Source organism: Lucilia sericata, unplaced genomic scaffold (genome assembly GCF_015586225.1).
Source record: "Lucilia sericata isolate MDLA Ls3-8-SP2 unplaced genomic scaffold, ASM1558622v1 Contig001808F_arrow, whole genome shotgun sequence".
Classification (NCBI taxonomy): Eukaryota; Metazoa; Arthropoda; class Insecta; order Diptera; family Calliphoridae; genus Lucilia; species Lucilia sericata.
Window position 1 is genome coordinate 18,811 of NW_023995707.1, and position 13,913 is coordinate 32,723.

General features: G+C 30.7%; 1 protein-coding gene across 1 annotated transcript; it reads left to right on the top strand.

Annotated features, from left to right (window-relative positions):
* Positions 1–271: 271 nt before the first annotated feature.
* LOC119612706 (alpha-2B adrenergic receptor) lies at positions 272–12,218 on the top strand (the record flags this gene model as incomplete). The annotated part of the gene is made up of 3 exons (XM_037968552.1): positions 272–430; positions 10,893–11,453; positions 11,541–12,218. Coding segments are annotated over 3 exons (1,137 nt in total), but the record flags the coding sequence as incomplete, so codon positions are not given.
* Positions 12,219–13,913: the final 1,695 nt, after the last annotated feature.

The window sequence follows — 13,913 nt, forward strand, 5'->3', positions numbered from 1 at the left end:
ATTTAAACACAAGGAAAGAATTAAGTTAAATTTAATTTACTTGCAGCCTGAAACTGTCAAGAAATAAACTTAATATTAAAAAATACTAGCACCAAAAAATCTGCCAGAAAAAAGAAACGAATATAGATGTAGAAAATAAATATTTTAAGATACTGTATCAGGGTAGAAGCAACCAAAAAAAAAATTATAAAAGCTCATATAAAATTTATGAAATAAATTTTAATAACATTTCACTTATTTCTTTTCCCTTTCATTTTCTTCTCTCTTACAGCTTAGTGAAGATATTGGCTATGTATTGTATTCTGCTTTGGGTTCCTTTTACATTCCCAGCTGTATAATGGTTTTCGTTTATATACGAATTTATTTTGCCGCCAAGGCGCGTGCGAGACGCGGCATTAAAAAACATCCGCGCAAAACAAACAACGAACAGGTGAGTAGAAGTTTTTTGTTCACTTTTGTTTAATTTTTATTTTTTGCATATTTAAGTAGCAGAAATTATTCAAGCCACAAAAAAAAATAAGAGACTTAGAATCAAATGTCGTTGCATTAGGCTAGGTGTCATTTATATGAACTGAAATGAAAGAAAAAGTCCAAATCGGAAGATCCGATTGTATAGGGAAGATCCTAGGTTACGTCTTATTACCGAAAAACATGTATGGTCCAATTTTCATCAAAACATCTTGAAAATTGCGGCCTGTACATGGACAGCCGGACGGACATTTCTTTATCGACTAAGAAAGTCATTCTCAGTCGATTAAACCTCAGCATCAATACGAAATGACCTGTTCCTTTTTGAAACGTAAGTTATCTAATTATTTAGTTGTTATAATTGACAATACTGCCTACAACAAGAAGCATATAACTCAGCCACGTGCACTAATGGTCTTCTTTATTAAAAATAAAAACTGACAGTTATTGTTTTGATATTTTTTGGTCATATACTTGAAATTAAAAATAAAACTTGTATTGCAAACTTTTAATTTAAAATCTATTTAACATAAACAAGTGACAAGAAAATCGATAATTTCCAATATTTTTTTTTTTTTTAAGAATTTTTAATTGTTCCCTATTGTTCATCTCATCACCACTACTACGTTTATTGTCTTGTTAAGTTCCTTGCTATGTTTTTCTTCAACATCAATTTCCTTAAAAATTTACAAATAAAACTTTTACCTTTACTAGCCATTCATTCATTTATTTGTTTGTTTTTTGTCCCTTTCCTCCATCATTTATTCAGGTGGGTTTTAAGTTTAATACTTAACAGGAGTCATTAATGTGCCTGTCTTGACCACGAACATTAGACCTGAACTTTACAAGTCTGTTCATAGTTAGCATTGGAGTTGTCAGTTGAATGTAGTTATTGTTGTTGTTGTTGCAGTGTTATACGTATAGGAAAAATAACAGAAATAGTTTTGTGTTTTTCTCATAATAAACGAGAATGCTCTGGTATAAAACTTTTAATCAATTTATCGCAATCTCTTTTAATGAAAAAGTTTCCTTCTTTTTTTTCCTTATTATTTTACTTTTTAATTTCAATTCAACAAAATACTGTAAAAAAATTGAAGGAAAGAAAAAATACTTCAAATAGAGCAAAGTAGTTTAGATAGTTTTTATTTGTTGTCGACAACTTAACATTTATTCACTCATTCATTCTTTCCTTCACTCATTTGTTCATTCATTCCTGAAAGAGTCAAACCATAGAAAAGCATTTGACTAAAGAAAAGAATCGATTGTTGGTATAAATTTTTATAGTCTTGAATTTAACAACAATGACCATCGTCAACATTTCGAAAAAGAAAAAAACTGTAAAAACAGTTTTACACTTTTAAAGTGTCTACTTGAATAATAAAAAAGTGGTTGGTGGCAATAATGAAGAGCATGATGATGTTGCTGTTGAAAAGGATGGTTGCTAGCTAGATCAGCCAGCTATCCATTGTTATTGGTACTTTTAAAGCAAAAGCGAATGCAAAAAAAGAAAAGAAAAACTTTTTAATTTTATGAATTAAACAATAGAAATGGTTGGGCTGCAGTACTATTTATTATTTTTATACCCTACACCACAAAATAGTGGAATTGATTAACCTTTTGTGCTAATACTAAAGGTTCCAAACCCAAATTGTACCATTCGGATCATTACCACTTGAATAATGTCTTAATTCCCACTTCAATGATATCCCAATTAGCCTTCAAAGTTCAAAAGTTCCTTTAAAATTGTACTCGATCTCTCAAAAAGATATACATACGTGATAAGTAAATGGGGACATGTGGAGAAAGAAACACAAACTTCTATTCCCTCCGAAAATCACTTTTAAATATAATTAGTGTAGCACACGACCGACTATACTTTCTTACATGTTGTTTTTGTTCTTGTTTTTAAGTAATTACAAAAATACAATGCAATCGAAAAGCCAATAGATTGTTATACTATATGAAAACTACATCAAATGGATTTCGACTGAATATTTTATGAGAAGAATGCATGAGTTTACAAAGAATTTAATTTCAAATTTTAAATTGCTTCTTGAATATGAACATTCTTGTAGTATGCGTAGTATTTAGTGCTACAAGTAATGTGGCTGATGTAATTTTTTTCTTTCATCTCGATAAATTTTATTCATATTACCATCAAGCAGCATAGACTTACACCAATATCCCTAGAAATTATATCGACAAATGTTCGTAATGCTTAATTAAATTTCTTATGACTGTTTTGCATGCGTGTGGGCAGACATTTCTCTTGGTCTTTTTTGAATGTATTCTGCTATTCTGTTTTAAATATTTGTGTTTTGTATGCATTTGAACTGTTCAATCTATCATTAGATATGCTCAAGCATTTCGTACGCATAGATTCTTGCAACATGTTCATAGTATTTGAATATTCACACACATCCTTTTGCACATAGTTTAAATTATCATTATATCATTGAAAATGTATGTTTACATAAACTTGCAATGTGTATTAAGAATACAAAGGAGGTGACCAAAAAAATTTTCATGTTTCCAAGTATTTCTCAAAATTATACATAGTTTGTAACAAACTTTAGTTAGTTAGTTAGTTAGTAAGTTAATTAGTTAGGTAGGTAGGTAGTAGTTAGTTAGTTAGTTAGTTTGTTAGTTAGTTAGTTAGTTAGTAGTTAGTTAGTTAGTTAGTTAGTTAGTTAGTAGTTAGTTAGTTAGTTAGTAGTTAGTTGTAGTAGTAGTTAGTTAGTTAGTTAGTTAGTTAGTTAGTTAGTTAGTTAGTTAGTTAGTTAGTTAGTTAGTTAGTTAGTTAGTTAGTTAGTTAGTTAGTTAGTTAGTTAGTTAGTTAGTTAGTTAGTTAGTGTAGTTAGTTAGTTAGTTAGTTAGTAGTTAGTTAGTTAGTTAGTTAGTTAGTTAGTTAGTTAGTTAGTTAGTTAGTAGTTAGTTAGTTAGTTAGTTAGTTAGTTAGTTAGTTAGTTAGTTAGTTAGTTAGTTAGTTAGTTAGTTAGTTAGTTAGTTAGTTAGTTAGTTAGTTAGTTAGTTAGTAGTTAGTTAGTTAGTTAGTTAGTAGTTAGTTAGTTAGTTAGTTAGTTAGTTAGTTAGTTAGTTAGTTAGTAGTTAGTTAGTTAGTTAGTTAGTTAGTTAGTAGTTAGTTAGTTAGTTAGTTAGTTAGTTAGTTAGTTAGTTAGTTAGTTAGTTAGTTAGTTAGTTAGTTAGTTAGTTAGTTAGTTAGTTAGTTAGTTAGTTAGTTAGTTAGTTAGTTAGTTAGTTAAGTTAGTTAGTTAGTTAGTTAGTTAGTTAGTTAGTTAGTTAGTTAGTTAGTTAGTTAGTTAGTTAGTTAGTTAGTTAGTAGTTAGTTAGTTAGTTAGTTAGTTAGTTAGTTAGTAGTTAGTTAGTTAGTTAGTTAGTTAGTTAGTTAGTTAGTTAGTTAGTTAGTTAGTTAGTTAGTTAGTTAGTTAGTTAGTTAGTTAGTTAGTTAGTTAGTTAGTTAGTTAGTTAGTTAGTTAGTTAGTTAGTTAGTTAGTTAGTTAGTTAGTTAGTTAGTTAGTTAGTTAGTTAGTTAGTTAGTAGTTAGTTAGTAGTTAGTTAGTTAGTTAGTTAGTTAGTTAGTTAGTTAGTTAGTTAGTTAGTTAGTTAGTTAGTTAGTTAGTTAGTTAGTTAGTAGTTAGTTAGTTAGTTAGTTAGTTAGTTAGTTAGTTAGTTAGTTAGTTAGTTAGTTAGTTAGTTAGTTAGTTAGTTAGTTAGTTAGTTAGTTAGTTAGTTAGTTAGTTAGTTAGTTAGTTAGTTAGTTAGTTAGTTAGTAGTTAGTTAGTTAGTTAGTTAGTTAGTTAGTTAGTTAGTAGTTAGTTAGTAGTTAGTTAGTTAGTTAGTTAGTAGTTAGTTAGTTAGTTAGTTAGTTAGTTAGTAGTTAGTTAGTAGTTAGTTAGTTAGTAGTAGTTAGTTAGTTAGTTAGTTAGTTAGTAGTTAGTTAGTTAGTTACTTAGTTAGGTAGTTAGTTAGTTAGTTTTTAATGATACTCCACCAGTAAAGTTGGAGAGTTTTAATTGTGGAGATCATTTAACGGTTGACTTTTAAAGGTATAAACGGTTGACCAGAATATAAACGTTTGAGTATTTTCTGGTCTACAGCAATAAAACATAACATCACTTGAGGTGATACGAACAGTTATATTAAGTAATACACTACACCAGTGTGAGCGAGACACAAAACTGCCGAAAGCCAGACAACAAACACAAGCCTAAAAGCGTTTAAAAAATAATTACGACTGTTTAAAGGTTGCTGCGCATCGAACATCTGATGCTGCAATACTTGGTACCAAAGTAGATCCGTTTGTAAAAAGAAAAATAGAGGTAGTGGAAACAGAGTTAGTAGAGACGGAAAAGAAAAGAGAGTGAAGAAACGATGAACATGTCATTGAATAGAGACGTAGTATGAAGATTACGTCTAGTGAATAGTTCGAATTCAAAGTTCATGGCATATTCAAAATTTCAATGGAAGGAGAGAGAAGAAACGATGACTATGTCATTGAATTAAGACGTACATAGATTAAAAATGCAATAGATAGATCGTTGAAGTAGGTTGACCCTTGAGTTCGCTTTATAGTCGTTTTCAGGGCTGGACAGTTAGGTAAGTTAGGCTACCTCTTCATTGCCATTCTGACAACTTCTGCAGAATTCATTATATCGAAGACCAATGCATCTAGCATGGTTACCAAATTTGCAGTTACTAATAATGACCGATACCGGATTATCTAGCTGTAGTCTATGAAGACAAAGGAGACTAATTCTTCATTCGTAGAGAAAACCTTTTTGAACTTACGAAATTTTCAAACAAAATACAAGTTTTTTATCTCAACAAAAAATAAAAAAAATTCAAACATAAATATTTATACTTAATTATGAGCAAAATCAAGAAAATGTTTCATATATCTTATGATAACATTTCGAGTTGTCATAGCAATCATTTTCTCCCACAAAGTATTTATGTATGTATACTTAAATAGCACTTCAAATCAGGGTCGCCTAAAGATGAACCAATTAAAAGGGGTAGCACTCCCTACTCACTGTTTTTTTTATAAATCTATTATCTTCCACCGCAGTTCTGCTTGTTGCATAGTTAGTTGAACATTAGATAGGCCCCGTTTGTTTGGTGAATTAATGGTACTGATGTTTCCACCTGAAAATTAATGCTAGGTTCATTCTAAGTTAGGTGAAATAATAGACCGAAGCACCTTTTTATCCTTTGATCCAGCTCACCAAATATTGATGCCTGCACACAAATTTTGGAAAATAGTAACATAGAATGATCAAAATTTTAATATCGGTGGAAACATCTGCAACCAACATTTCGTGGCTCCTCCTAATGTACACACATACTTACATATGTATGTATATCTGAATTTGTGTTTGCATGTATGTGAGTGTGTGTGTGTTTAACGAATGTTTGTGCAACGTTAATTGCTTGTGGTATTTGCAACAAATGTTGTCATTGAATTTAAATTTATTCTGTAAGTATTCTTGCTCACATTGTATACACTGAGAAAACAATTTCGTTATGAGAACAATTACAACCACTAAGCATCATGACTCTGGTGAAGAAAATTTAATAGAAAATCTAGTTTAATTTTATTTTGATCAATTAAAGCTTTATTTTTATATGCAAATAACAACGAATCATTACATTGAATATAAATTTGTTTGTTGCAACTGTAACTGATTTTTCTGTGTACATTGTATTAAACATTTTCACATTTGCACATATTTAAAACTTGTTCCTCAGTTGTTTATTGGTACAATGTTAATGCATTCTCTTCATGTGGACATTTCCGCTTTTCAGACTTTACTTACTTCATCCCCCCGGGGGCATGTTACCTTGGTGAAATCTCCATCTTGGTGTTATTGCAATATCCCGGGGAAAATTGGGTTCGATTTAACTTTGAAAATTCCTACATCCTTTGTCATATTATCTGACATAAAGAGGGATCCCGATTTGTTGGCTGGGTATTTCGGACTACCAAATACGTCTCTGGGTGCTGTTGCCGAATCAACAGAGCCATCTTAGTATTGTGGTTGCGCGGACTTTAAAAGGTTAAGGAATGCGCTAGAATGGGCCATTAGTTGATGGGGATTGCATTTTAAATAATGCAATCTTTCATGGCATCATAAGGGTGGTCACCCTCCGGTTTACCGGATTATTGATTTCACCTGATGTTGGGGTAGTGTCCTAGTCGGAGAATGATGCATTGGGATTGATGCCATGCTGCCTGTCATTTCGCAACGGGGCTACTATGGCAAGAGATTAGATAGCTCGAGTAGTACTTCAGCAAATTTTCTTTTGATATTCATAACGTCCGAAAATATGTATGTTCAAAAATATCATTATTTGGAATAAACTCATATCTCAAAAACATTATTGTTATTTAATAAAAAAAATATTATTGCGAAGGCTATATATAATTCGATATAATCAAATTTATCACTGGTGGTTTGTTTAATTCGTATGTTACAAATTTTTATCACAGTTTCATTTAACTTTTGCCACACTTTGTCACACAAGTGTTTAATAGTCGAATGTCGTATTTGTTGCCATTGCAATTGCATTTTACTTGTCAAAGTTTTTTTTTTACTTTTCACTAAAATTTCCATATAAAACTTTATTTGTTTATCTCTCTCTATGGATTTAAACTATAAATGGAAAAAAACTCTTAGTAGTTAAAAAAACGTTTTTTTTTTTTTTTTGTTTCCACTTGACTTTCATTATGTATTTGAAGAGGTAAATGGAGTATCTACTCAAGTGTTGTTTTTTTCGTATTTTTCTTTTTTTGTTTGGCACATTTTAATATTGGCAAGTCATTGCTGAGTAGATGATGAGGATGCATGACTACATTGCTTGAAGTAGTTGAGTTTAGAAACCAATTTAAAAATTTAATTGATTTTTTCTAAAAATTAAAATTGGTTGTGTATGAGTATTATATACATACATATATGTATATTTGGTGTAATGAGTAAATAGAAAAAAACTTAATAGTACGCATTTATTCAAACAAAATATTTTATTGCGGACTTAATATGTTTAAATGGTTCCTCTTAATCAACTTTGGTTTAAAAGGTTTAATTTATATTATATTTAGACTATATGTAATGAAACCTTAATAAGTTTCTAACGCGCAGAAGTAACATTTTAAAGTATACCAATATCTAATAGAGTGTCCCGTGGGCAACTTTTTTGTAGACACACCTCTCAAACAATTGCTATAGTGAATAAGGGAAAAAATACAATTTAAGTTTTTGAAAATGTCCTCAGTTCTCTGGCAGCGATTGAAAATCCAGATCTCAGTACCATTTGTAAATCAAATTTCTTAAATTTTATCGAAAATATGGAGAATTGTGAGGAACATAAGGGTTCTTATTTCTTCGAAATATGTGGCAACAATTCTGCAATTATACTCTATATCATAGTGGGAAGGGAATTTTGCGTTTGTCTTAAAATATACCGATTGACTCTGAATCACTTTCAAAGTCTATTCAGCCATGTACGTCCTGCTACCTGTACCTGTATTTCACCTAGCTCCCATACAAAGGAACCTCCCGATTTAGACTCGTTAGCTTATAACTACATGAAATATACCAGTATCTCTTCAAAAATTCATTAGTATCACGATTAAGTTCAACTTAACTAACTTTTATCTATCTACCAGTATATATAAAAATGAATGTGTATTTGTATGTTTGTTTGGACTTTATAGACAGCTAAATGGGCACATAAGGTCTAGCTATAATGGTCGTGGCATTTCCCATATAAAGAAAATATTAAACTATATCTGAGAAAATATAACAGCTAGAGTCTTCATTTATTTCGGAGACACTTTATTATCAACATGAATGCTTAGAACAGAAATTGGGCAAACTAGAAATAAGGGGGGTGGTTCACCTAAAATTCATTTACCTGGAAAACTATTGTAGATGAAATCCTAAAATTGACCTTTAACATCTATGGGAATATTTAGGAGAAATTGGGAGGACTTGCATAAGGGCGCCTTGACACCTTCCATTGAATACAAAAATTTCTATATCTGAGGAACTATTAGAGCTAAAATTTTCCACGTACTATTGTGACATCCGTGGAAACATTTGGGTAATAAATTAGCGGACTAGATTTTAGGGGCGTGGTACTTCCCATATAAATTAAATTCAAAAATTCGTTTATCTAGGAAACTATTGCAGCTAGAATCTACAAATTTTGTACGAAGAATTTTAACATACATTTAAACATTTCGGAGAAAAATGGGCGGACTTTTATTAGGGGATCCTGTACCTCCCATATGAAGTAAGTATATCTGGAAAACTATTACAGCTAGAATATTAAATTCTGCACGAAGAACTCTACACTTATATGAGCATTTGGGTAATATTTGAAACATATGAATTAAATATAAAAATTCGTATATCTAGAAAACTGTTAGAGCAGTTAGAGTTAAAGATGGTAGCAAAGCACACTGGGTATAGCTAGTATAATGTATAAAACGGAAACTACATTTCAAGATATCGAACCTCAAACATCTCTGTTATTGCTCGCATATATGTATGTAGGTTCAGTCATTTATTTATTTATTTAATCGTTGATTTTCCTACAAGTTCTTCATTTATTCCTACAAAAGAAACATGAGCAAAAAAAAGTAAATAAAATTCTTGATTAATAAATGTTTGACAGAGAAAAACAACAACAAATTGCCGAATTGTAAAAAAAACAATTACACAAATACAAGTACGCATACAATTTTTGTAAAAATTTGTTCTACTCGTTCCATCTTAAACAAGCTAACAGATTTCAAGGTATTGACAGATTACAACAGAAACATACACACACTCGTACATATGTACATACCACAAACAAAACTACAAGACATTGAACATGAAGACGTACATATATTAACAGTGACAAACAAAAACTATTGCATTTAAATACAAATTGTATTGAGACAAATTATTAAATTAGATCAAGTGAATGAATGTTCCCACAAAGTATTTGAAATTTTTTTTTTCAATTCATTCTACTTAGACTTTCATCTAAAATTTTGCTCTTCACTGTTTAAATGTAAATACACGCTGTACATGTTGTACGGGATATACGTGGGAAATGAGTTAAGTAAAATTGATTGGAATCGCATGGCATATGGGATGTATTAAATTTATTGTCACGTGTGCATTACACGAGTTTTTAATCTGCATTTATTCCTCTTCAATCTTAAAACAAAATGAAAAAAAGTAATAAATGTTGAATAAAAATATTGATGAATGGGACTGTTTTGGTGCATTACTTTGTAAGATAATCTTAAAGAGAAAATTTTCTTAAATTTATCAAATAGGATATTACAAGTCGATTTCATTAGAAGAGTTCAATAGGTGTTGTAAATTTATGAAGAATTGCAAGAAATGTTCTTAAATTTATCTAACAGGATTTTACATGTGAATTACATTAAATGTGTTTAACAAAATCTTGAATATTTATGGAGAATTTTAAGAAATTGTTGGTTTCCGCTTAAATTGTTATTATTATGATGTAAATGACCAAAAAACAATATTTTCTCATAAATCAGATTTTTACATAAAAGAAATAAAACTTTTTCGCCAAAAGACATATTTTCTGGTTAAAGTTAAAAAAATGGCAATTTAATATTTTTCCTGAATTAAGTACTCATTTCCAGTTTTTTTTAATATAAAAGAATTTAATCTCATTTACCACTGTGAAATTTTCACTAAAATGTTCTTCAAAAATCATCAAAATTTGAATATTTTTCAGCGCCTTTTAACTAATTTGATAAAAAAAACTTATTCATTCTGATTTCGCCAATGCCCAACAATGTCATAGTCTTCCACATACCTAGATATTTCTTCTTTACTGTAAATTTCCAACTATTGTCGTCACATTTTTCAATACAAATGGAAATTTGATGCTTCTATATACTATATGTAGCCATTCATCGTATTCATCTCATCATTAAGATTAACAACTGATGGCTCAATAATTGTCAAATTGTTGGCAGGAAATTGAAAAGGAATTGATTTCAATTGTACAGAAAGAAATTGGTAAAAACGATAACTATTTTTTTCGTAACATTGTTCAACTTCCTGACCAAATAAGTACGTAGAAGATGGCCCATTATATCTGTTCATATTGTGCTGCACTGAAGTTGTCTCTTGTGCAGTTTTTTCCCCGTACACAAAGAAGAAAAAAACACATGAGTGTAAACATGAATCAGCAAATAATTTGCATGTAAATAACACACATGTAATAGATGGCTGCCAGGAAAATGTAATTAAATTGTCATTTTCTTTTAAATCATTTTTAAAAATAACGTTTAAGCAACTAAACACACAAGTATAATGAAATAATCAAATTGTTTTCTCTTTCTCTCTCTCTTTTAACAATTACAGGTTACCAGCTTTACCACCGCCAATAAAAAAGGTACCATACCAATGCCATCCTCGAGTGCGGGTGCACTGCAAAAACACCAACAACACCAAATAGCCACAATCGAAACACCACCGAATAGTGCCGGAGCACTACCAATGCAAATACCAACTGTAACCTGCGATTTAGCATCAGACATTTCCACCTCCGAGGCAGCGGAAATGGAACCGCATCCCCTTGTTTATCCCAATAGTAGTTGTAGTAGTAATATGGGTCTCCTGCCCTCCAATAATGTAGACATACCAAGTAATTTAAGTGCATCAGCGAATTGTAAAGAAACCCTAAAAGTGAGTACAATAACAACGGGTCATGGGGCCTTAAATGTACCCGTGCCACCATCAATGGCTGCCAATAATAACAGCACAACGACAACGACAGCAATTGCTTTAAATAACAACAATGGTAGTGTAACGACGACGACTACCACCACTACAACGCTGACGGCCTCCAATGCGAACGAACTGAAGGTCTCACCATTGGCGGGACGTTGTCGAGCCCTGTCGGTAGGCGTCGATCCTGATATGGTAAGTGAATTTGATCCATCAAGTTCAGATTCTGGAGTTGTAAGTCGTTGTGCGGTCGTAAAACCTTTAAAATTTCGTTTATGTCAGCCAATATTTGGTCGCAAGTCCAACAATAACCGAAGACAAAATGAATCGAAAACGGTGACGGTTAAGGATGTGCCGAAACAAAACGCTGAGATCGTTAAAGCCGAACTCGAACCTGCCATACCGAAAGTACAAAAGCCCCGCGATCCCGAAAAGGAGAAACGGCGTATAGCACGGAAAAAAGAGAAGCGAGCCACCCTAATATTGGGTCTAATAATGGGTTCCTTTATTGCCTGCTGGCTGCCTTTCTTTTTTCTCTACATTCTAATGCCAGCGTGCTCGACTCATTGTCATATACCCGATTCGGCGTTTGCCATTGCCTTTTGGCTCGGCTACATGAATTCAGCACTCAATCCGGCCATCTATACCATTTTCAACAAGGACTTTCGGCGAGCGTTTCGCCGCATACTCTTCAAGTGATGTTTGGCCTATGTGTGCTGTTATCGGTGCGTTCATGCCAGTATCGAAAAGGCAACCGAACGTGCCATGGGCAGCACACCTATGGGTTATAATATGTATCATTATAGACGTTAGATTTGGTTATTTTTTGCTTAGATTTTGTAAATTACAAATAGTGATTAAACTAAATTAAAAAAAAAAACCCTAAACGGATTTAAATCAATAACTACAAACAAAAAATAAAACAAAATTAAAAATAATCAACTACGAAAATAAGGTTTCGCCAGCAATAAATTTTAACTATTAATTAGTTAATTAATTATAATATGATAAAATCATTCATTTATTTTCATAATATTCAATTTAAATTTGTATAAATTTTTCTGTATATGTGTGTAGATGTTTTTTTCCAAATTTTATAATTTTTCTTTTGTTTTAATTTAGGGTTAAATATTTGCAAAGTTTTTTTTTATTATTAAATTATTATCATATTTTTGTTATTGTTTTTAAAAACCCAAAATTTAGCTCATTTTAAAAGCATTAAAAGGCTGTGAATTGTATATTTTTATTTAATTCATTTATAGTAGTTATAGTATTTTAATTTATAAAACTTTTTGTTATAACTTTTTTAGTTGTTGCTGATTTTGTGAAGCGTTTAGGTTTTTCTATAGTAAATGATTCAATAACAAGAATTTTCTATATAATTGAAATTTTATATAGAAAATATATTTATAACTGAAATTTTCTAAAGAATATTTTTCGATATCAGAAATTTTTTATAGAGAATTTATCGAAAATTTATCATAACTATTTTCTACAAAATTTTAGTCGATAGTTTTCTATAAAAGACAACTAAATTATCAAATTGAATTTCATACATTTTAATTTAATATAAATTCTCCAATATTTGACCAAACTTTTGGACTATATAAAGTGGTTTTCTTTTTTGTGAGATTTTTTTTTTTAATATTTCACTTTCATTTAAACAGTCTAAAATATACCACAATAAATATTTACAACCACCAACAAATGAATAAACAAGTAGGAAAGTATTGTCGGGCGTGGCCGACTATATGATACCCAAGACCATGAGTATATTTGGAAAATTATTTTTCATAAAGAAACTTTTATGTTGAATTTTACCTTAATTTCGATATATCGATTAAGTAATTTATTGATGAAAAACAAAATTCGTAAAAGAGGCTTTATATCTGAATTAGGGTCAAATATGGGCCGATCCCCAATAAATTGGTAGGAGGGAGTTATTTTTATATTAAAGTTAGTTATGCTGAATTTCAGCGCGATACTAATGGTTATAAGTCAATTTTTGGACGTTTAAGATATTTTTTAAAGGGGGTTTGTATGGGGGCTAGGGTCAAAAAAAAAAAATCTCCATGGTCGTTTATGCCTACTTTTGGAGAGATAGTAGTATATTTGACGAAGAGTTAAGAACCCCAAATAGGAAGGTTTGGTGGTATGGGGGCTAGGTTAAATAATGGACCGATTTTAACCATTTTCAGAAGAGATCGTCCTTGTGCGCATATGGTCCAAATTTAATCAAAATATTTTGAAAATTGTGGACTGTACCTTGCGCACAAGGTTTACATGAACAGCCAGCCGGACAGACGGACGGACGGACGGACATGTCTTAATTGATTCAGAAAGTGATGCTGAGTCGATAGGTTACGTTAAGGTGGATGTAGGACCAATATTTTTGTGCGTTACAAACATAAACACAAACGCATAATACCCTCTCCACTATAGTGTTGTAGAGTATAAAAAAACTATTTGTAAACTATTGTAATTTTTTTCACAAAAATATTAAAACAAAACGAAATATTATTTTTTCCAATCAGAAATTGTTGTTATAGATTTATTAAAACTAAATTAAACCACACAAAAAAAATCCATTTAAAATTCATGCCCTTAAAAATAAATAAATGAATTTCATATTTCAATAAATTTTCGTTTTGTTTA